The sequence below is a fragment of the Panthera uncia genome (assembly GCF_023721935.1).
Source record: "Panthera uncia isolate 11264 chromosome A3 unlocalized genomic scaffold, Puncia_PCG_1.0 HiC_scaffold_11, whole genome shotgun sequence".
Lineage (NCBI taxonomy): Eukaryota > Metazoa > Chordata > Mammalia > Carnivora > Felidae > Panthera > Panthera uncia.
This window is the reverse complement of record NW_026057578.1, coordinates 40,579,291-40,604,746: the sequence shown is the minus strand read 5'-3', so window position 1 is coordinate 40,604,746 and position 25,456 is coordinate 40,579,291. Positions and strand designations below refer to the sequence as shown.

At 36.0% G+C, this 25,456-nt stretch overlaps 1 protein-coding gene across 1 annotated transcript in view; it reads right to left on the bottom strand.

Moving 5' to 3' along the window:
* Nucleotides 1-25,456, bottom strand: part of MACROD2 (mono-ADP ribosylhydrolase 2) — a 2,036,271-nt gene that overhangs the window by 61,844 nt on the left and 1,948,971 nt on the right. Inside the window, exon 14 of the mRNA XM_049650090.1 lies at nt 9,775-9,852. Within this exon, the coding sequence (XP_049506047.1) occupies nt 9,775-9,852 (78 nt within the window). The remainder of the gene's footprint in view (nt 1-9,774; nt 9,853-25,456) is intronic.

The window sequence follows — 25,456 nt, the reverse complement described above, 5'->3', positions numbered from 1 at the left end:
AAACATAGACTTGATCAAGATGTTTCCCCTGCTGATAAACCCCATTCATCTCCATTCCTCTCTATTGCTACTTAAACTATGGTCCTTGGTAAGCAATACTGGATTTCAAAAATACAGGAGTTCAGGTCTCATCTCAGACCTACAGTCAGATTCTGCATTTTAACAAGATTTCTAAGTATCTGTAAGTTCATTAATGCTTGAGAAGCACTGACCTAGAGGATAAATGTATATCTGCAAATTATTTATCCTATAAAAAATGCTAAACGTGGCCCAGACACTTCACGTACATTATCTATAATTACCACATTAGCCCTGCAACGTAAGTATTGTGATCCCCATTCTGCTTTCAAAATTTTTAACTGGATTTATCTGACAACACATCCCTTTTTCCTTTTTGTTTTGCCTGGAAATGTCTTTATTTTGTCTTTTAATTTTTATTTTTTTTATTGATAGAGAGAGAGATGGAGGGAACACATGAGGGAGGGGCAGAGATTGGGGGAGAGAGAGAGAGAGAGAGAGAGAGAGAGAGAGAGAGAGAGAGAATACAAGCAGGCTTCACACTGTCAGCACAGAACCTGATGAGCGACTCGAATGCACAAACTGCAAGATGATGCCCTGAGCCGAAGTTAGATGCTTAACCAACTGAGCCACCCAGACGCCCCTTATCAATCCTATTTCTGATAAAACTAGAGCCACGGGTTTTGCATTCCAGTTTTATCCTGGATAAATACTAGATGGATACCAGAATGGCCGGATGGAGAGAAGGATTATATCACATGGAAAGTGAAGGGGATTTCTCAATTTATTTCCTGGCAAACATCTTGCCTGGATAGCTATTTCTAGCTATCCAAACAAACAGGGGACTTAAAAAATGACACATAAAAAAAGAGGGGAATTATATAGTAACGAAAAATATTTTTGTAAAAGATATATTCAGAAGAACAAAAAACATATACAGTGTTTTTGTGTTTGCAAAGAACTGATGAATAAAGAAATGAAAAGATGGATTGAAGAGCATAGATACTGTCTGAGGCATTGTGAAAAACCTACAAGCCTAAAAGCAAAATGGCAACATTAACATCAGCAGTGGATGTCATAAAAAGAATAAGCACTATAGATAAATTAATGGTTTAGAAATAAAACTTCTGAATTAAAATTCACTAAGAAAGCAAAAGGAGAAAAGGAAACATAAAAAGATGATAAACACAGAGGACAGAAAATAGCAATAGAATTTCTAATTTAAGGATTAGAGGAAATCTAAGCAGCAGCATTTTTTTGTTTTTTTTATGTGAGAGCAACCATTAAAAAACACATCATGAGGTTTTAAAAGACTGTAGAATGTAGAATATGACTTCATTTTTTTGTAAGTATCTACTATCTACTACTATCTACTAACCATCTACTATTTTGTAACTCATCAAACATGCCCTTATACATATTTATATTAATGGGAACAAAAGCTAGGAAGGCTTTATCTTAAATGTTAACACTGGATCTTTGAATGGTAAGTAGGATTTTAATTTATGGGATTTTTTATTTTGCTAACCTGCATTTGATATTTTACAACAAATGCATATTATATAATATAATAATCATAATGAAACAATTTGGGAAACAGAGAAAAGTGCTTTCTATGATATCACAGAAGAAAAATTTGTAACCGAAAGGTGTTTGTGTCTAGCTAAATCCAGTTTCCTTTGCTCAGTGTCTATTCTATTTGAACTCTAAAATACTTGAGAAATTCAGCTGTTGAGTAGCTCTTTCTTCTTGAGTGTCCCTTTTTAAAAAAAATGTTTATTTATTATTTATTTTTGAGAGAGAGCAAGTAAGTGGGGGAGGGAGAAAGAGAGAAGGAGAGAGAGAATCCCAATCGGGCTCTGTGCAATTAGCACAGAGCCCAACACAGGGCTGGAAACCTGAGATCATGACCTGAGCTGAAATTAAGAGTCGGACGCTTAATTGACTGAAACAGCCAAGTGCTCCTGAATTTCCCTCTTTTTTGTCTTTTGGTCAACTCACCTACCTTCCATTCTCTCTATATCCCAACCTGGTCACCATTTTCTAAACCCATTACTTTATTTCTTGCCTTTGTGTCCACTCAACATGTGTTCTCACTGGTTGAAACACCACCCCCCCACCCTCGCCCCACCTTCTATCTAGTAAAAGTCTTCTCATCTTTCAAAACTAAACCATCAATTTACCTTTCTTTGCAATATTCTCTGAATCACTAGGCAGGATCAATCATTTTCACATATTTTCTTAATGAGTTTTTTGCTCATTTATCTTCTTCTTATTCTTCTTATCATATTGTAATATACTTGTATCTGTTTGTCTCTCTTACTGGTTTATGGGCATTGTGAACATAAAAATTGTGCTTTATTCATATTTCCCTTCCCAGCACCTACTAATAAGGAGTGATCGGTAAATGCCTATTTAATTGGCTGTCCATTATAGTACTCATCAATGTCTACAAGCAGTAATTAGGGACTGTAACTTACTTTCTATTGCATCCTTTAGCAACAAAGTAAGTGCCTTAGGCTGCTAAGCACTCTGTATACTATATTTATTGCAAAAAAACCCTGGAATAAGAACTCAAAGTTTTAGGCAAATCACAACATCTTTGGGCTTCACTTTCATTATTTATTTTAAGGCTGCAAAACTAGATAATTTCCTAGATTCCCTCTATCTTTGGCATTCAATGAGGATCTATCTCCTGGTGAAGTTTCTAGTCACTATTGATGTGTGTTTATTAGATAGATGATATTGAGAGAGAGCATTCACTGAGTGAGGCTCATTCTCTATCACTGTTGATATGGGGAACCGACCATCACACCTACTGCCAAATTCACTGCTGGGACCATTACCTCATCATTTGTAATTTGGCTTTGTTCATACAATGAAGGAAAAGAGTAAAGCCTTCGGAGAATAAAAGCAGCCACTCTGCATTCCCGTGTGTCCCAGTTCCAGTGCCCCACTTGACAAATCTTCCAAGGAATTCAATCAGGGATAGGAAGACAGCATTCAACAGAGCCTGGGTATCTACTGATACAGGGGAGAGTGCCTAAGGGCTGTTGATGAATACGAGGGATTTTCTTTTTGCCTAGTAAGTCCTGGTACTTCACTTAGAGGATAAGAGGCCATTGCAAATTTCTTTCGGAGTATTTCTTTCCCCCTGCCTTTTCACTTGTACCCACTCTTGATCTGTTTCACCCATGTGCTTTACATATTTTGGAAATCTTTTCCTGAACGGAAATACATATATTTTCTTCTTTTTAATTTTTCTGAAATAAAGCCAGTAAAATAACATGGGGAAAGAAACGAGGTGCACAGCTTTGAAATCCAGGAATAATCATATTTGCTCATTCATTCCTGAGCCAAGCCAGGACTGGGCATATTATGGGAAAAGGAGGTATGTGTGAGATCCTAGCCCTGCACCCTGGCCTGCTGTGTGTTAATGATGACTCCAGGGGTCTCCAGCCCTTCTGCCTTTCTCTGCAGTGCACTCAGACATTCCACATTCCATCTTGCTTTCTTGACCCCATGGGGGCAAGCTTTATGTTTGCCTCTCCACATTCAGTCTAGTTGAATTCCACCCACTGTCCTCTGCCCTAATCCCTCCTGGCAGAGGAAACAAAGGAATATAAAGGATCCCACAGTTCATATATATATTTTTATACAGTGAACTCAATCATCCATGCTAATGGGAGGGGACTATTAGAACAGATAATCCAAAAATCCATTCACTTTTCTTTAGAAATAGATCACATGATTATTTCTTGGAGCCCTGGTAATTAAGTTTGGCTCAAGCTAATGCTTTAAATAATTTGCATAAAAATTGGACTGGGGCCATCAGTCTGGAACTAAACATTTCTAGAGGATAAACCTAAATTCGCTCTGTAAATGGGCTGTAAATGGGCTGTTTCTGAACAATAGTAACAAAAGTATAGTTTTATTGTTTGCAGATTATTATAGGCTCAGATCTTCATAAGAACAAAGACTTTGCTTCTTAGATGCTTGTCTTAAAGATAATGGAAATTGTGTCCTTTTGTTAAACTGGAAACTTGATTGCTGCAAATATTCAAAATTTTATGTTTACCATGTCTAAAAATACCCCAGTTTCAGAACAAAAGTTAAACCTAGATTAGTGTGAACTTGATTATCTTCTAGAACCTTTTGTCTTCTCTTGGGGCCAAAAAAACCCTTACTTTCTTAATGTAAATTATTTCTAAAATTATTTTTTCTTGCAGTTACAAAAGAATTGTAATTTCCTCATGGAAACAGTGAAAAGTACATATAAGTGTTGAGCATGATGAATAATTTTATAACTATAATTTATAGCTTTATGACTTTGTCATTGTTAATATTGTAAACTGTGATCTTTCTTGTGTGTGTATACATATGTATATAGATATACACCTGTGCATGCATACGTGTGTGCAATGAACTTTTTTTTTTTAATTTTTAATGTTTATTTATTTTTGAGAGAGACAGAGACAGAATGCGAATGGGTTAGGGGCAGAGAGAGAGGGAGACACAGAATCCAAAGCAGGCTCCAGTCTCCAGGGTCCGAGCTGTCAGCACAGAGCCTGAGGCGGGGCTTGAACTCACCAGCCGTGAGATCATGACCTGAGCCAAAGTTGGATGCTCAACCGACTGAGCCACTCAGCCTGCCCTGAACATTTTTGTAAATACATGTCTCCCTACTCTTGGTGGATGTTACTTTAAGACAAATTCCTAAAGCATAGCTCTTGGATAAAAGTATGAACATTTTACTTTTTATTAGGTTTCGTCAAAATTGCTGATAAGGAGGTTACACATTTCAGTCTCCCACCAATGGTGTGTGAGCATGTTTGGATACCCTATTCCTACCAATTCTGTGTATTATCAATCCTACTGAAACTTACCTGACACTCAAAAGGAGAAGACATTGAAATCATGTTTTATTTGCATTTCCTTAAGTAAGAGATAGTAATTTCTTCATATTTATGACTATATTTCTTGTTTTGTAAATTATAATTGAGTCCATTGCCTGTTTTCCTCCTAATTTTTTTTTCTTACTGAATTATGAGGTCTTTTTTCTTTAGTAAGAAAATCAATTCTTTGTTATTTTGGGTGAGCATACTTTTCCCGGAAGTTTTTCTTTAGAATTTGATTATAATCTTTATCATCTCAAAATGTGTATATTTACATTTGGTCATTTCTTTTATGACATATATTGACATATGCAGACACATATTGCAGGTACATATATGCATATAATCATGTATATGTTTTTATTTACAGTTCAAAAAGCAGTTCTTATTTCAAAATTTAAAAAAAAAACTTGCCCTTTATTTCTTTTAGTCTAGTATTTTTAATTTTATTTTTACCTTTTATCTTGGGTCCTCTTGTAATTTAGGTTGGTGTAAGGGTTAAGCTGGGATTCAGGTGATCTTTCCAAATGGTCAACTAGTTGTCTTAATGCCATTTATGGAGTTATCTGTCTTTGAAATGTCAGCCTGAATATGTACTAAAAACCTAGATCTACTTTGGTCTCTTTCTAAACTCTTTATTCTGTTTCATTGATCAACTTGTCTATTCCTAAAGTAGAACTACACTGCTAATCACATTTTTCAAAGATTCCATATTATTTTTAGTCTATTTATTCTGTCATTGACTGAAAATATTATCAGTGCATTCCCCCATTGAATTTCCAAATGGATTTTATTCATATTATATCATCTGGCACATAAAAACCCATCATTATTATATTAAATCAGGGACTTAAATTTTTACTGATATAAAATTTCGCTTTCTCGCTCAATACTTTTTGCTAGAACTCTAACTGGATAGATTCTAAAGTAGTTTCCCATGTTTTCTTTTGATGTTCACTTCCCAAATACACCTTTTCTGACTTTATATTTTTTACACCCTTACTATTTTTTAAAATTAATTCAACCTGATTGGCTTTTACACTTAATAAAGCAAACTAATTATATTTCTTGTCATAATTAGTTGCCTGTGTTTCTGTTATCTTATTTGATATATTGTGCTTTTCTTACACTCCTACTTACTTTTTTATTATTTGCATTATTGAATACACTTTTATGTTTGGTATGATCTTTCTGAGAAATTTAAAGAGTAAGATTTCTTCCTTTAATTCTATTGTGATTTAATTCTATTTGTGATTATCATCAAATTTTTCAAACTTATAGTGTCATAATCTATAGCAGAGCAAGATTTTTAGTTTTTGACTGAAGTCAGCATATTGTACAACCTTCCCCGCTTCCCACCATAATCTTTGCTGTATAAACTCTGACATTGATACTTCCTTTCTTTTCTCTCCCTCTTTCTTATTTTCTCCCTTTCTTCATTCCTCTTTTAACTATTGTATAAAAATGCAACAAACATAGAGAAGTTCACAAACAATATAGACAGCTCAATCAAAAAACCAAAAGCAACTAGAAAAACTATATATCCTTATGATAACTGTCCAGCCAGAAGCCCTGCTCATGGGCCAATCAGAACCTCTTCCCTAATCACCAAACTTAATCAGCACTCTCAGAGTAATCACTACCTAGGTTTTCTTTATCATTTTCCCACTCAAACATGACTTTTCTAAATAGTATTGTTATCTTTTCCTGCTTTTTGAGCTTGATATAAATGAAATCGTACCCTGTGTAGGCTTCTGTACATTTTTAATTTAACATTATCCATGCTTTAGCCTGTAATTTCAGTTTGTAGTTTCCAATAAGACTTTTGCTTCATCTTTATATTTATTCCTATGTAACTGGTCTTTTTCTTCTGATTGTTTTTGAATTTTTGTTTATCACTGGTGTTGAGCAAGGTGATTACAATGTACTCGGTTATAATTTTCTTTACCTTTCTTGTGCTTTGGGGTTGTAGAACTTCTTGGCTATGTGGGTGCATAGTTTTCATCAAAGTTTTGAAAATTTCAACTATTTTTACTTCAAGTATTTTTTTCCTCCTCCTCTCCCATGCTTGCCTTCAGAGATTTCAATTTATGTATATTGGAATTGGTATTACCTTTCACGTTCTTCTGTAGCTCACTGATGATCTTGTCAGTTTTCAGTCATTTATTCTCTGTGTTTCAATTTGGATAGTTTCTATTGCTACATCTTCAAATCCACTAATCTTTTCTTCTGCAGTGGCTAATCTGCCATTATTCCCATCAAGTGTAATTTTCATCTCTAGAAATTCAATTTGGGTCATTTTATATCTTTAATATCTCTAACATAAACAATACTTCTTTTAGCTTTCAGAAGATGTGGAATACAATTATAATACCTTTTAACATGGCTTTTCATATTCATTATGCTATCTGTGCCATTTCTGAATTGATTTATATTAACTGACTTCTCTTCTCTTATAGGTCATACCTTCCTGCTTATTCTCAAAATTGGTATCACAGGGGCACCTGGGTGGCTCAGTCGATTAAGCTTCTGACTTCAGCTCAGGTCACAATCTTGCGGTTCGTGGGTTCGAGACCTACATCAAACTCTGTGCTGACAGCTCAGAGACTGGAGCCTACTTTGGATTCTGTGTCTCCCTCTCTCTCTGTCCCTCTCCTGCTCACGTTGTCTCTATCTCTCAAGAATAAATGAACATTAAAAAAATATTTTTTAAAAAGAATTGGTATCACTGATATTTATTTAGACTTATCCAATAATTAGTATTTACTGTGCTTGTAATTCTTTTCATTTGGTCCTTCTAGTACATTTGTGATAGACTTTATCATTCTATCCTCTGTATTTGTTCCCTTTCTTCAGCATTTGCCATCTCTACTGTTTTTACTTTGGATATATTCTTCTGACCTAAATTATAGTTCACAAATTCTCTTTTAGTTGTGTCTAATATGTGGTTAAACCATGAATCTATTCATTACATTCTTCATTTCAGTAATGGCATCTTTCACTTTTAGACTTTCCTTTATTTTTCTTTTATGTTGTTTTGTTTTGTTTTGAATTTCCAGTTCTCAGCTAAGTTTTTCAGTTTTGTCTTTATCTCCTGTAATAGCAGTCAGCAAAATTATTTTATACTTTATTCTTTATATACTTTATTTATATAATCTGTACTTTATTTCTATACTTTATTTTATAATAACTCTACTATTTTCAGCCCCAAAGGGCCTATTTCTCTTGACTGTTTTTTATGTTACCTTGTTTCTTTGGGGGGGAGGGTGGCTATTTTTTTTTTTTTTTTGTATGTGTGTGCTGAACATTATGTTTAACAAATAGTTTTTGTAAATGGCTTGACATCTGTAATACTCTTCCTTTTCCATCTAATAAATGTTTTACATTTGTTTTTCTCAGGTGCCTATAGGGACTAGCATTCTGGGTTGGTCTTAGTTTAATTTGAGGATTGAGATGATTCAAAGCTGGGCACCAGTCTTTCAGAAAGCTGGTCTACTGTGGGTTCATTATTTCTGTTAGGGTACATATCTTTGGGGTTTCAACACAAAAACTAAGGGTTTACCGTGTTCCCTTGCCACTGTCAACAATGGGACTCCAGATACCTTTTGTAGAATCAGCAAATGACCTAAAATAAAAACAGCTTCAAATTCTGCGCTCACATCTCTGGATATGTATTTTTTACCAGAACCTGGTCTGACAATTATTCACTATCTTGTTAGCTCTCTGTTGCCTTTAAACAGAGTCCATAATTTTTGTTTATTTGTTTGTTTGTTTTGTTGGTGTAGGTTGTCTAGTTATCTTCAGTGACAATAATTGTCTATTTAGACTTTCATTCCTGAGAACACAAGTCTTTCCTTTTTCTTTCTCATTTTGAAACAATACACCATAATTTTCAAAGATAAAAGCAAAAATTTAAAACATTCTGATACCAAGTTTGAAGCAACTATTTCAACATTTTCATACATTTAATGAGTCTCTTATCATATAGTCATTTCCAAGTGAGTCTTTCTCAGTCTTTTTCCTTCCTTTCTATATTTCTTGTTTTTGCACAGGATTTTTGTTAGTTTACTCAGAAAGGATACTTGAGGGGTGTATTTTCTTAATCTATGTATTCCTGAGAAAATATTACTCTTGACTTCATGCATGAATAATGACTTCACTAAATATAGAAACTGTGTCCTTCAGAGCAATGGAAATGTAACTCCATTTCATCTAGTATTTAGAATTGTAGAAGAAAGCTAATGCTAATCTGATTTTGGTACTTTGTAACCTGATTTTGATTTTCCTTTTTTTTTTTTATCACTTATCTTCAGAAATTCCATGAGGCTTTGTAGATTTCTGTTCTTATTTGAGTTTTCAGTATTTTGGCCTATAAATATGTGTACCCTTGTGTTTTGGGTGGAGGAACTGGTTTGCATTAAGAAAACCTTTTTTCTCTTATTTTTCTAAAGATTGTTTTATTTCTGTTTGTTCTAGTCTCTCTTCTTGGTATTCTGAGGATATGTAGATTCAGCCTCCTAGATATATTCTCTATATGTCTCACATTTTATTCTCATTGTTATCGTACCTTCATTTCTGTAGTTGTACACCCAATGCCTATAGAGTATAGGCAGGTAACTAAAATAAATAAATCCAGATGGGTACAAAAATAAGTGATGAGGATTGTGGAGAGCAAATTTCCCTTCCAAACTTGGCAGGTACCAATTACTTGATATTCATAGCTAATAAAATAGTATCAGATTCCATTCTGTCTCCAGAAAAACTAAAATTCTTGTTTTTTTTGTTGTTGTTGTTTGTTTGTTTGTTTTTTAATGTAGTAGTTCTCAGTAGAAAAAAAATGAAAAAGGAGTTCACAACTTACCATTGGGATGATCTTGGTCACACACAGAATGAGCTGTTACTTCATTGTCTTTTGTAATACTATCGTCCTTTGCAGAATCTGACATGACAAACAAACAAAACCTCTAGTCAGCATTTTTTAAAGTTTATTATTTGTTTTGAGAGACAGCGCATCTGGGGGAGGGACAGAGAGAGAGGAGAGAGAAAGAATCCCAAGCAGGCTCCGCACTGCCAGTGCAGAGCCCGATGCAAGGCTCGGACCCACAAAGCCACAAGATCATGACCTGAGCCGAAACCAAGAGTCAGATGCTTAACTGACTGAGCCACCCCTAGTTAGCATTTTTAATTAGGAAGTAGGGCAGCTTCCAGCACTGACATGATAGCTCTATTTTTGGGGAATGTAATTTATTATTTTTAAAAAATATCATTAAAATACCTAAATATTTTCATCGATAAATAAGCTGTTCCTAAAGTACTGTGTAAGATGTTTGTACGAAGTTTACAAAGGTAAAGATGGTAGAAATTTGATTGGGTCATATTTTTGCAACAAAGAAGAAAATATAAGCAGGCTTTATGTATTAGTGAAAGTCTTTGGAGAATTGTGCAAAAGGATATGAAAGGAAGGCAAAGTAGAGGAGATTAAAGGAACATCAGTTTTAATGTTCTTAATGCTTCCATTACTGCAATTGTTCATGTATGGGAGCCTTGAGTCCCTGAAAAAGCCAGATGCAGACCTTTGAAATCCAGTTGTAATTAAGTTCATCTTCCTGAGGAACCCTACCAGTAGAACAATAGCAAAGGGGAATGCAAACCTTCTGTTCTGGGCAATTTCATCCTCTCCCTCGAATAGCACATTTAAATGTGAAATCAGCATAAGTTCTTCTTTTGTTATATGATACACTTACAGGAAATAACATGGCCAACTAGATTTCAGTGACTATGGACTCTTACAAGACTACACAGGATTCCTTGTTGGATATTTGAGGCATCCTTGTAGGCTCTTTAGAAAGCCATTGGAAACAGCATGTGGGTGGGTTAGTGGCAAGACAGAAATGGGTCTTTCATTCATTCCAAAAATATTTATTAAGGGCCAACTCTACACCAGGCACTTCTTGAAGCTGGGGCATCAATTGTAACTGACTCTGCACTCCTAGAGGTTATAATCTAGGGTGTATTTTCATGCAGCTAAAAGGGTGGTAATCTAAAGATATCTAAAAGCCATGAGCTAATCTTCCATGAATATGGCCATGGAGAAAACTGGGGATGGCCGACTGACACTTCTATTACAAATGGGTTCTCTACTAAGTTCACATTGCTCCACTGAGTTGCAACTCTGAACAGAGAGGAATTCAGATGGAGTCTCAAATAAATCATTTTTCCTTTGTTTCCTTATTCCTTTTCCCTCTCTCCCTCCCCACACTTGGAGATAGTTTTAAACAATATGGTTTAGAATATTATGAGAAAGTTTGTTTCTTGAACCTGCCACAAGCAACATTTGATGGACAAGTGAGAAACCTGGGTAGTTAACATATGATTCAAATTTAATAACCAGTGAAGCAAGTATACACCCAAAGTGTATGATTTTAATTAACTGCAAATAATTCCCCCAAGGCAAATGTTTAATTATCTGCACAGCTTCTTTATTTCTTTTTGAGACTGACAGTAAGTTTCAAAGTCCAAATTTGGAAGCAAAACTGAACATAGACACATTTTCCAAACAGTTTTCTCACTCAAGTCAAAATTTTTTAAACCAGTTCCCATTAAAACATGCCTTTTTAATTTTGGCTCTAACATGTGGATTAAAAACAAATCCTTGAATACTTTCTTCCACATTAACACTGAAAGTGAACAATGATTTTAAAAAGGTGCTATATGAATCAGGCTAAATTTTAATTTTGAAAATTTTATTTGTTTATAGAAAATGGCATCATTTGATATGTAGTCTTGGGCAATACTCATTTCCCTCAACATTAATGTTTTAAGATGATCCAAGATTTTGCATGTGTTTAAAATATATTTATTTACAATCCACAATAATTCATTATACTTTATAATTTACATAAACATTATGTTTCATGCACCAAATATTATATAAGAAATGTCTTTTAAAAAGTGACTTACATTGAGTTTATTGGTTTAATTATTCACATATGATGGGTGATAGTATTTGAAAAATTAATCTCTAGACTATCACTAAAATCTATGTCTCTAGCAAATTAATTGAACTTTCAGTTTCAATTTCCTTGGAGAGTTGTTTTCACGTTGCTAAGGTAGGTGTCTTCTGATATTATGTCCTCTAATCTATATGTAACGTATTTCATTGAATCCAAGACGGCATCAATTGTTATTTTCACCATTATATAGGATTAGAAAAAAAAAATGCTACCAAATGGACTATAAATAACACACTATTAATTTAAGAATGTGTTCTAGTTTTCGAAATAAAATATATAAAACACTATGTATATTGTAGAACTATATTCTGTGTGTACACAAGTACATGGCTTTATGTGATGGCAAGGATTTCCTAACAACACGACCGATCGCCGAACCCACAAGTTAATATTGCTTTGTATGTGAAATGGTTGCACCTCCACATACAACAATAAAGCTAGATGAAAGCGGTAAGACCATGACCGCATCCACACATGACCACGTGGTTATGAAAGACTGTTTCCATTGCTGTTTCTCTTTCCAAAGGGCTATTTGAATTCCTAGTCACATGAACCTTGGCAAGACTGGATGTTGAATGTTTTAAATCATAGATCCTATTATATTATACTTAGTTGGGGGTTTGAAATGACAGTGGAGCTTTTGTGTCTAGGGGGTGATGAAAGTTGCACTGTATATGTATAAAATATTATTCATAATGAGAAAGTAAGAAAATATATCTAGTATAGATGGTCACTAAAAGAGTGTATTATTTCTATGTGAAAAATGTAGTGGTGTATACTAAATTCTTGCAGTACCTTGGATTCATCTTATTTTATTCTAAAAATTATCATGTGGTAATGTTCAAAAAATGTAAAGGGGTTATCACCTAATTCTCAGATTCAGTCAATGCTATTTTAATAGCAGAGAACTGGAATTAAATTTATATGTAGATTCTCACTTTCAAAATCTTTAAGGTCAATGTTCTATTAGAAAATTTTTTCAAATGCAAATATTAAGTTGAATATTCAAGCCAAAGTTCTGACGATAGATTATCTTCTAAGATTAACAAGAATAAAAAGATATACTTTCATAAATTAAAACAAAATCTCCTCATTTAAGAAGTTGAAAAGGTTTAAAAGAATATTTAAAATAGATTAAAATTAAAAAAAAACCATAAAACAAATTCTAAACAGTAGGCCATCTTTAATGCAGTCAATTACACATATCTATATGGAATAGGACATGTATAGATTGAAGATGTGATGGTAAATGATCAAACTATTGAATTTTCAATACACATATCTAAACCATAAATCAAAATAGGTACTATCACTTTCGAAAATGTCCCCTTAACAACAAAAGTTCTTAGCCTTAGTTACGAACTTAGTTCTTAACCCTTGAATATACTCTAGGGGTCCACAAACCTTTTTGAATTGATATGTAAAATGTATACATATATTGTTACTCATTTCTCTAGAAGGAGACTGCTTCCATCATATTCTCATATGTCAGCAAGGTTAAAAATAACTATAGAAATTTACACCTTAATGCTAGTGACACTGCTATTTTACAAAAGATTTTTAAGATTATAATTGAGAATTATCCACAGAACTTGATGCCCACTTCATGAATTTATAAGTGATGTCTCTTTTTGAATTCTTAAGGTAGATTTGACTTGAGGAAATAGCCAAAAACATACACAGATGTGTTTAATAAATGAAGTGGGCAATCCAGCTGGTAAACAACATTTTGCATCAAAATTAGAAATGACTATAAAGTACAAAATGGAATGGTGATTAACAGTCTTTGAAAACATTTTCAAGTCAGGAGATGTGCAAAAATCCATCTAGTAAAAAAGGTAATCCCTGCCTATACTATTTAGAATTGCAGCAAGAGGTCATGTTGGTGCAGAAGTTCCAAGGAGTCTGAACAAAATACATGCTATTTACAAACACCTATGTCTGATCTATTTGCTTTGTAGCATGTACACATTCATACATGAGTCTCCTACCTTGATGCAAAAGTTGCCCAGAAACACAGTTACCTGGATTTCCTCTGATTCTTGTCAACTGTTTCGATTACAAGAAGCAAAACATTTATCCTGGCCTGCTCATTTGAATCGCTGGTTTATTATGTGAAGCAATTAGAATGAAGTAGTTTTTCCTCCATCTGAACGGTGTGTTTATCCACAATAAACTAGAGTCTTCACAGCCGATTATGGTCTCACTGAAGCTTTGCAGTGACTATTCCTCTATATAGGAAAAATATACCCTGCAATACATTTCCAGAGTATTCCGATGGCAATGACCTAAACTGTAGTTGGTCTCAGTGCAGCTGGATATACAAGGCTGCTCTATATTTACCTGAAAAGTAACTGGGTCCCTAGGAGAGGCCGTTGCCCTGAGCACTGGGAGGCCAGACTGAGCTAGGATCGGTCATTTGTCTTCATTATGCAATCATTAACCCCCATTAAAAGGGGCCAATCATTCCCAGAGTTATGGAATCTGGGTACTAACAGTCTCTGAGGCACAGCTGAGAAAACTACCATCATGTACCACTAACTTTGCTTCTATTAGAAACCACATGCCAAATTCCAAACAGTAACTTGTGTAAACCAGTTGATACCTACACTGGAGGTGGTATTTTTCTGCGGTTGTTACTGAAAATATAAGCAAGTAAGAGGATCAATCGGGACAGATGGACACTGGCTTGGGGTTGTGATTCTGGATTTACAACATCATGCTTCCTAACTCTAGGAAAACCCATTCACCTTACATAATCTTGGTTTCTGCACATAGGAACTGAGGGTGCTGAACCAGATAATCTCTCTAAATTCCTTACAATGCTAATCTGCTGATGTATCCAAATGATCTCTTTGTTCTGACAACACCTCTGTAAATGTTCAGGCTTCCCTCATTATCTGCCTACCTGAGTTGGGCTGTTCTCACTGTGAGATTTATATTATTTATAAAGTAAAGGTTAATGGTGGGGGAAAGGAGTGCCATGTGACATCAGTGCCACACTGGCCATTGTTAACTCTGTGACTCGACGAAGGATCATCACAATGTCTAATAGAACAGCTGGATATGAAGCCAGGCTGGACTATGATGGAAAAAGAAATGCTTAATTACCCTTTTCCATCAAGTTAATTTTTCCCCCTTGGCAATGTAAACAAAGGCAAATCTGCTCTTGTTTCCAGTTGTCTGTGACCTGCTATCCTTGACCTCCATCCTTCAGATTCCTTTCTGATCTTGCCTCCCTCTATCTCTCTATGCCTTGCCTAGCAGGATTTCTTGATATCCTTTTTTTTTTTTTTTTAAAGGATTAAAAAAAAAAAATCTGACCAGGCCACAGGCATGAAAAGTAGCTATGGTTCTGTGTGTAAATTGACTTGGAATTCTATAAATATGTTGATCTATAAATCAGGGAGTGTTTTATTTATACTTCTTAATTCAATCTGATAATGAAAAGTCTTTGAGAGAACATTCCCTGTAGGAGAAATGATGAGGGCTTTTTGGGTCTTAACTCTGAGCATAGTCACAGTCTGGCAGCTGGCCACCACTTCTCAGTTACTTTATTTCATGGAGAAGTTGAGGCAGTAGCGACAGTCAATCTCCAGATTCATAAATGCTTCAACCTTTGGGTTCAGGTTGTTTTCAGCCAGATACTTGGGTAGTGTGGCTGGGATGCAGGGACCCCACACTGCTGAGAGCCAGACATTTTTTTCCTACATTCCTAATGGACTGAGTCAAAACTCACCTCGTTGGAGCACAGCTTGTCTTTTCCCCCAAGTGATGTAAAGACACATGTTTGGAGACATTTGGACTTTTCGTGGGAGTTACTAATTTTCTGTGAACTTCAAAGACCTGGATGATTTCTCCTTAGCACCTATTTATTCCTCACATCTCAAAGGATCCACAAGCCTATCCAAATGAAAATGGTTGCATGTCCTCACTTTTTTCAGTTTTTTTTTTTTCAATGTCCTTCTGTGCTACTGAATACAATTCTATAATATGAAGAGCTGCAGAGTGGTTCACTTTGTGGATCTACCACAAGCTATTTTACTACTGCTTCTATTCTTGGACAATCAGGTTGCATCCAATTTTCTGCCATTATAAATAATCCTATGATATTGTGATATTGGATGCCCCAAAGCTGGATTCACTCTACTGTTCTTTCTCTTACCTCTTCCAGCCCATTTCTACCTCTGTGGTCTAGATAGTTTAGATCTCTCTATACCTAAGCCTTATAATCGACCATGCTCCACCAATATCCCATTGGGATACTCCTGAGATCACAGCAGATGGTTCCAGGAGATGGGCTCCTTTCTGAGACTCTGAGTGAGGGCATTCTTTCCTTGGATGAACCAGAAGTACCCAGCAGCTAATGCCCAACTGGAGACTCCCTAAAGGCTTCAGGAGATAAAACCTGTTTCCTCACCTCTCTGTGGGACAATTTTGAATATACTCTACACTTCTTAGAGAAATGGAGCCCCAGTTCCCCTCAGCAGTAACCTGCTCACTAATGTACCCTCTTTTGTCTGTGTTCCTCTCCCTGACCTACTTCCTTATGCCTTACCCGTGCTTCCTGGGACCACCTCTCAAATAAACCCTTTGCCACCATATCCTTGTCTCAGAATTTTGCTTTTGGAGAACCCAAACTAAGATAGCCAAGATATTCACTATCAGTCTCTTGGCAGAGATTTACTGAAAGGGAAGGGAGGAACCACAAGCCTTGGATGAGGTGGAACAAAGAAGGATAATGAGCAACTTGGTGACTTTAGAAGAGTAGGAAGAAGGAAAGAAGGTAGGAAGTCTTGGACGCTCCTTGAGTGGACAACTCTTTGAGGAGTTGCCTGAATCTCTAGACGAACTGCCTGAGCTGCTGTTGCCTCCAGATGATCCAGTTCTTGGGGATGATGAAATGGTTTCTTCGAAGACTCACTGACTTTCCTACCAATTGAAGTAACCTCAGTATATGTCGCTTCTGCATAGCTTGTGTGAGTTTGACTTTACTTCCTTTGTAGTGTTTGTGAGTTCATTATCTAATCTTAATGTGTATGTGTGTACTTCAAATGTTTCTAAAGTGCCTTTTACAAATGTTACTTTTAGAAGTATAGTGTTCTTTTAGATCCATTTTTTAAAACACTCACTGTTTTAGGTGTTTCAAATGTACAGCACTTTCATGAACCTTGCACACAGATTGAAAAATACTGAACCAAGAAACTTAGAGAAAGTTAAAGAGGGGAACAGCCTGGTCATGCAGAATAAAACAAGTTCAGTAAATTTCATTTCCAGATATGACCCTGGTGGGGGAAAAATCAGGTGACATCTGGTATTACAGGAAATGGGGTGTATAGAGGCATTTGTATGATGAAGGCAATGTTTTGCCTCATAAACTGAGAAAAATGTGTTAAAACAAAATACTGCAAAATGTGATTTTATGAGGACCTTGGGAAGTATACTAAGGATTAACTCAAAGTGTTTTTTTTTTTTTAATTTCTAGGAAGAAATAGTAAGATAATGTATTTTAATCCACTAGTATTTTACACTAAATTTAACTGTGAGTTCTAGAAATTATTATAATTGTTTTTTTCTAATGTAATGGCTGACTATATTAGTCTGCTTGGGTTGCCATAACAAAATACCACGGGCTGAGTGGCTTAAACAACAGATTTTTTTTTTTTTTTTCATAGCTCTGGAAGCTAGAAGTCCAAGATCAAGGTACTGGCTCATTTAGTTTCAGGTGGTGGTGCTCTTCCCGGTTTGCAGAAGGCTGCCTTCTTGCTGTGTCCTCACACAAATCAGTGTGTGTGCAGAAGGAAAGACAGAAATTGAGATCTCTCCTTCTCTTCTTAATAAGGCCACTGCTCCCATCAGGACCTACTCTAAAGCTAATTACCTCCCAAAGACCCCACCTCCAAATACCATCACAGCAGGGGCTCTGGCTCAACATATGACATTTGTGTTTGGGGAGCATGCAAACATTGCTCCACAACACTGACATGTACATTTTGGAACATGTAGGTTTGGATGATTTATTTAACTTTTGAATGTTGGCCATTCAAGTTGGTATCCCTGACGCACAGCAGAACAAAGTCTCAACATGGAGGTGGAGATGGAATTTTCCCTAAATGTGTGGTTCCCTTTTCCCATTTCAATTCTCTCAAATTAATTTTCATTGATCCTTAAACTGCATCAGTCACTGTTTGGGTGAAAAAGTAGCGATGAGGGAATCTGGGGTGATATCCAGAAAAATAACTGGCATTCCTGTCAGCTAATCAGAATGGACATGTCCACGGGGGCAGGGTTCCGGAGCCTGCTGCCTTGTCTGGGATGACAGGATGGTAGTGAAAATTACTTGCAAAGAGGGGAGTTTAGTCACTGTTTGCCAAACACCATGTAAATATTTTGGCATTTTACAAGTACTTGCAGAAGTACCAGACTGTACTGGAAGATTATCAGTTCTGCGTATAGTAAAGAACTATATTGATAAGTTCCCGAAAAAGATAATGAGAATAGTTCCATAACCAACAGTCTCTGATGATTTCACATTGGTGGAAAAAATGAGAAGTGGCTTTACTCTTATAGACCAAGAGACTCTACAATGTAAGGACTGAATAGTTCTCAACCACACATTTGTGATGTCATCTTATTTTGTGGCCCTACCTAATAAAGCACCACAGCAAATAGAATCATTGCAAACTTTAAAATAAAACCCAAAACCAGCAGAAAGCAGGAGATAATAAAGACTAGAGCAGAAATTAATGCTATCGAAACCAAAAAACAAAACAAAACAAAACAAAACAGTAGAGCAGATCAATGAAACCAGAAGCTGGTTCTTTGAAAGAATTCACAAAATTGATAAACCACTAGCCACTTTGATTAAGAAGAAAAAGGAAAGGACCCAAATAAATAAAATCAAGAATGAAAGAGGAGAGGTCACGAGCAACATAACAGAAATAAAAACAATAATAAGAGAATATTATGAGCAATTATATGCCAGTAAAATGGGTAATCTGGAAGATATTGACAAATTCCTAGAAACATATACACTACCAAAAGTGAAACAGGAAGAAATAGACAATTTTAACAGACCCATAACCAGTAAGGAAATCGATTAGTAATCAAAAATCTGCCAAAAAACGAGTCCAGGGCCAGATGGCTTTCCAGGGGAATTCTACCAAACATTTAAGGAAGAGTTAACACCTATTCTCTTGAAACTGTTCCAAAAAATAGAAATGGAAGGGAAACTTCCAAACTCTTTCTATGAAGCCAGCATTACTTTGATTCCAAAACCAGACAGAGACCCCACTAAAAAGGAGAACTATAGACCAATTTCCCTGATGAACATGGATGTAAAAATCCTCAACAAGATATTAGCCAACCGGATCCAACAATACATTAAAAAAAATTATTCACCACGACCAAGTGGGATTTATACCTGGCATGCAGGGCTGGTTCAATATCCACAAAACAATTAACGTGATTCACCACATCAATAAAAGAAAGGACAAGAACCATATGATCCTCTCAATACATGCAGAGAAAGAATTTGACAAAATACATCATTTCTTGATAAAAACCCTCAAGAAAGTAGGGATAGAAGGATCATCCTTGAGATCATAAAAGCCATATATGAATGACCCAACACTAATATCATCCTCAATGGGGATGATAGCTTTCCCCCTAAGGTCAGGAACAAGACAAAGATGTCCACTCTCACCACTGTTATTCAACATAGTATTGGAAGTCTTAGCCTCTGCAATCAGACAACATAAAGAAATAAAAGGCATCCAAATCAGCCAGGAGGAGGTCAAATTTTCACTCTTTGCAGATGACATGATACTCTATATGGAAAACCCAAAAGATTCCACCAAAAAACTGCTAGAACTGATTCATGAATTCAGAAAAGTTGCAAGATATAAATTCAATGCACAAAAATCGCTTGTATTCCTATACACGAACAATGAAGTGACAGAAAGAGAAATCAAGGAATTGATCCCATTTACAGTTGCACAAAAAACCATAAAATACCTAGGAGTAAATCTAACCAAAGAGGTGAAAAATCTATATGCTGAAAAATATAGAAAGCTTATGAAAGAAATTGAAGAAGACAAAAAAAAATGGAAAAAGATTCCATGCTCCTGGATAGGAAGAACAAATATTGTTAAAATGTCAATACTACCCAAAGCAATCTACATATTCCATGCAATCCCTATCAAAGTAACACCAGCATTCTTCACAGAACTACAACAAATAATCCTAAAATTTGGAACCAAAAAAGACCCTGAATAGCCAAAGCGATCTTGAAAAAGAAAACCAAACCAGGAGGCATCACAATCCCAGACTTCAAGCTATACTACAAAGTTGTAATCATCAAAACAGTATTGTACTAGCACAAGAACAGACACTCAGATCAATGGAACAAAATAGAGAACCCAGAAACGGATCCACAAACGTATGGGCAACTAATCTTTGACAAAGCAGGAAAGAATATCCAATGGAATAAAGACAGTCTCTTCAGCAAGTGGTGCTGGGAAAACTGGACAGCGACATGCAGAAGAATGAACCTGGACCACTTTCTTACACCATACACAAAAATAAACTCAAAATGGATGAAAGACCTCAATGTAAGACAGGAAGCCATCAAAATCCTCGATGAGAAAGCAGGAAAAAACCTCTTTGATCTTGCCCTCGCAAATTCTTACTCAAATGTCTCTGGAGGCAAGGGAAAGAAAAGCAAAAATGAACTACTGGAACCTCATCAAAATAAAAAGCTTCTGCACAGTGAAGGAAACAATCAGCAAAACTAAAAGGCAGCTGACAGAATGGGAGAAAATATTTGCAAATGACATATCAGATAAAGGGTTAGTATCCAAAATCTATAAAGAACTTATCAAACTCAACACCCAAAAAAACAAATAATCCAGTGAAGAAATGGGCAAAAGACATGAATACATGAATAGACACTCCTCTAAGGAAGACATCCAGATGGCCAACCGACACACGAAAAAATGCTCAATATCACTCATCATCAGGGAAATACAAATCAAAACCACAATGAGATACCACCTTACACCTGTCAGAATGGCTAACATTAACACCTCAGGCAACAACAGATGTTGGCGAGGATGCAGAGAAAGAGGATCTCTTTTGCATTGTTGGTGGCAATGCAAGCTGGTGCAGCCACTCTGGAAAACAGTATGGAAGTTCCTCAAAAAACTGAAAATAGAACTACCCTACTATCCAGCAATTACACTACTAGGCATTTATCCACGGGATACAGGTGTGCTGTTTCTTTTTATGTTTTGTTTTGTTTTTTAAATTTTTTTTTAACCTTTATTGATTTTTGAGACAGAGAGAGAGAGCATGAACGGGGGAGGGTCAGAGAGAGAGGGAGACACAGAACCCAAAACAGGCTCCAGGCTCTGAGCTGTCAGCACAGAGCCCGACGTGGGGCTCGAACTCACGGACTGTGAGATCATGACCCGAGCTGAAGTCGGACGCTCAACCTACTGAGCCACCCAGGCACCCCCAGGTGTGCTGTTTCGAAGGGACACATGCACCCCCATGTTTATAGCAGCACTATCAACAATAGCCAAAGTATGGAAAGAGCCCAAATGTCCATCAATGGATGAATGGATGCAGAAGAGGTGGTATATATATACCATGGAGTATTACCCAGCAATCAAAAAGAATGAAATCTTGCCATTTGCAACTATGTGGATGGAACTGGAGGGTATTATGCTAAGTGAAATTAGTCAGTCATAGAAAGACAAACACCATATGACTTCACTCATATGAGGACTTTAAGAGACAAAACAGATAAACATAAGGAAAGGGAAACAAAAATAATATAAAAAAAGGGAGGGGGACAAAACAGAAGAGACTCATAAAATATGGAGAACAAACTGAGGGTTGCTGGAGGGGTTGTGGGAGGGGGGATGTGCTAAATGGGTAAGGGGCATTAAGGAATCTACTCCTGAAATCATTGTTTCACCCTATGCTAACTAATTTGGGTGAAAATTTTAAAAAATAAAAAAATAAAATAAAAAAAAAGAGTTAAAAATTACTCTTTAAAAAAAAGTTGTGTTCAGAGTTTTTGAGGAAAAAAAAATACCCTGGAATTCTTAACTTTTCACTGAAGATAAATATACATAAAGAAAAGTGCAAATTTCATGTAGTATACAGCATGATGGATTATCACAAATTGAACACTCTTGTATAACTAGCACCAGCTCAAGAAACAGGACACATCATGTCTTGGCAGCTCTGCTCATCATCTTTTTCAGCCACTACCCTCCCTCTGAAAATCACCACTCTGACTTCCAACAGCATTTATCAGTTGTCCCTGTTTTCAGACTTTAGATAAATGGAATGGTACACAATACATGCTCTTCTCTGGTTTCTTTCGCTTGACATTCTGCTGGTGAAATGCATTCATATGGTTCCTAGGGAAAATGAAGTTTAATTGCACTATGAAGGCTGGCCAAGTCAATGGATCCTGTGGTGAATCTTATTGGAAGAGTAAAAATAATGTTTTTTTCTCTTTGCAAACATCAAACATTCACTGCTTCCCCATACTTTGCCATCAACTTATTATTTCCTAACTACAGTGGTTCTTAAGTATCAGTGTGCGCTGGGATCTCCTGGAAGGATTTTTAACATACAGCCTGTGGGGGCCCCTCCCTCCAGAGTGTCTGATGGCGTAGGTCTGGGGTGAGGCCTGAGAGACTGCATTTCTAACAACTTCCTAGGTGATGCTGATTCTGCTGCTCCAGGGACCACTCTTTAAGCACCACTGCTGGAATATATTGAATTTGTTAACCAAAGCCCAATCTGTGTGCATTTCTTTTCTGCATCTAAGTCAACTTGCATTTAGAGTAGGATTTTTTTTTGTAATTAGTATCCTCATATGGATTGCCCACAGATTCTCCATTGAAGGGAGAGCAGCATCTCATTTGCGGTGGGAAGCACGGTTCTATGAGTGGCTGGATCTGTGTGAACCATATCAACACATGAAAACGACAGAGCCATTTCAGAGCATCTCCTTTTCAACATTGGATATATTGGATCTTACTGCTAAAAATCTGAAACTCCTTGCAGCTTTACATGTAGCCAGAAAAATAAATCTGCCTAAGTGTTAAGAAAGGCCCAGGTCATATCATTGCTGCTTGTATCAAATCCTGCAAGCAAGAGCTCCTAAGGAATAAAGCTTCAAGACTAAAAGTGATAAAACATCACTACCACATGTTTCTTCTCAAGCTAATTCTACATACTGTCCAATACATTAGCCACTAGCCACATGTGGCCAGTAAGTCCTTGCAATGTGGCAAGTCTGAATGACACGTTACATAAGTGCAAAATATGCACCTGACTCTTACAGACTCAGTACAAAAAAAGAATGTAAAATATATCAATATTTTTTATATTGTCTTCATGATGAAATTATTATATTTTGGATATGTTTGTTAAATAAAATATTTTATTAAAACAATTTTCACCTTTTCCTTTTTTCTTCCTTAATGTGTCTATTAGAAAATTTAAAATTATATATGTGGTTCTCATTTGTGTCTCATATTTATCTCTAGGGGACAGTGCTGTTCTAGAGAACTTAGTATAAGCCTGAGTTATACAAATAATTAAAGATGTATTTATTTGAAAGCCAGAGTTATGAAGATGGGAAATTGTAGCTTGCCAAAGGATGGTCCATCAAAAACTAGAAAATCTACTTGGGCCTATGGAAAAACACCTGCAAATGCTAATAGAGATAGCTGGGGAGAAGAGTCTGATTAGGTATAATTGGAGAGGATGCTCTGAAAAGGAATTAGAGGAAGAAAGAGAATGAAAAATGTATGACAACCACCACACTAAAAAACTATTTATGCCCCAATGATATCTAATAGTTGAAAATTTTTGCTTTATATTGATTTGACCCAAACTTCTTAGCCTGGCATTCAGGGTTCTCCATAATGAGGGCTCAAACTTAGCAACAAATTAAAGAGTGGATGGATGGATCCATCATGAAGCTAAGGGGATCTATTCATGGCACCTAAAATAGGTGGTCTGATGTCCTACTTCCACCCTTTCATGGATGCTCTTCTTCTCAATGAGAATAACTTCTTTCCAGTTCATTATTTTTGTGTATCTTTTAGATCCCAGTTCAAATGTCATATTCTTTACCTGTATTTCACAGATAATCCCAGAGCTTCTCCTTCAATATGTTTCAGTGTAATCTTTCCTTGGTGCTTGTCTTGTTTTGTCTGTTTTGTTAGCTGTCTCACATGCTAGCTATGTGGCCTTAGACCACTTAACTTACTGCACTATGCTTTACTTCCCTTGTCTGTAAAGTGGGATAATAACTGAATTTATATCACGATAAGAGTGGAATGAGTGAAAACATGTAAAGTTCTTTGACTAGAATCTGGTGTATGACAAGGATTAGATAAGTATTAGCTGCTACTATTATTGTTGATGTTCATATTGGCTATGTAACTCACACGTGCACATCTCCTTTTCCTATCTGATTGTAAATTCCTTAAAGGGCAAGAATCATATTTTCTTTTTCATATCACAAGTCTTACAAAGTTAAAGACCCAGTAAACATCTGTTGATGGCCATAAAAACACCCATGCATTTTAATTGGTGCTTTCTATAGGCCAGATTGTGTACTAATCAGGGATAAAATGATAAACAACATAGACATTGTCCTTTCCTCCATGAAATTTAAGTTATAGTGGAGGGAGATGGACAAAGGGTGAATGTGCAGAAGATAAAGAGGTTTACATAGTTACAGACAGCAATAAGTGTTATGAAGTAATAAACAAGGGGCTGGGATAAAGCTTTAGTGGAGGAGGGTTCCAACTAAAAAGATGATGAGGGAAGGCCATGATGAGCATGAACTACAGTGAAGGGAGAGAAGGTTTTGTGAGGTAAGAATGGAGGGACAAGTAGAGTTTATAATGGTGCACCTTACAGGTTACAGTTAGGTGTTTGTGCTTTACTTTGAGGGAAACATGAAAGTATTACAGGAATTCAAGAAACAGTGGGCTGGAAACTCTTTATTTTGCTTTGTCAAGTAATGGCAGTAGGCCTTAGGAGCTGTCACCTTTTACTTGACTTATGAAATGAGATCATATTCAACAACAATATATTAATATGGCCATGAGTTTTTGACCTATATAAGGTTAGCTGACTCATCTAGGGTTCAAGCATATACACTTGACCTTAGACTCATTAAAACCAGCTGTCTGTATAACACGACTATGTGCAATCCAAGGCCAAATATAATAAGATATATGCTAGTAGGAAAACCAATAAGCAAATATATGAATCAGAGTTCCATTTGAGCCTCTATTGGCGTGATACCTGCTCATGTATTAGCTTATATAAAAACCCTGTTGTTCCTGACAGATATCGTTTTTCAGGGAACCACTTTAAATATGATTCTGGAATAAGGAAGGATATAAAGAATGAAAACATTATAAAAATTATAGAGGGAGTCTGCTATAAAACAGCACGCAAAAACTCAAACATATTATCATTTAT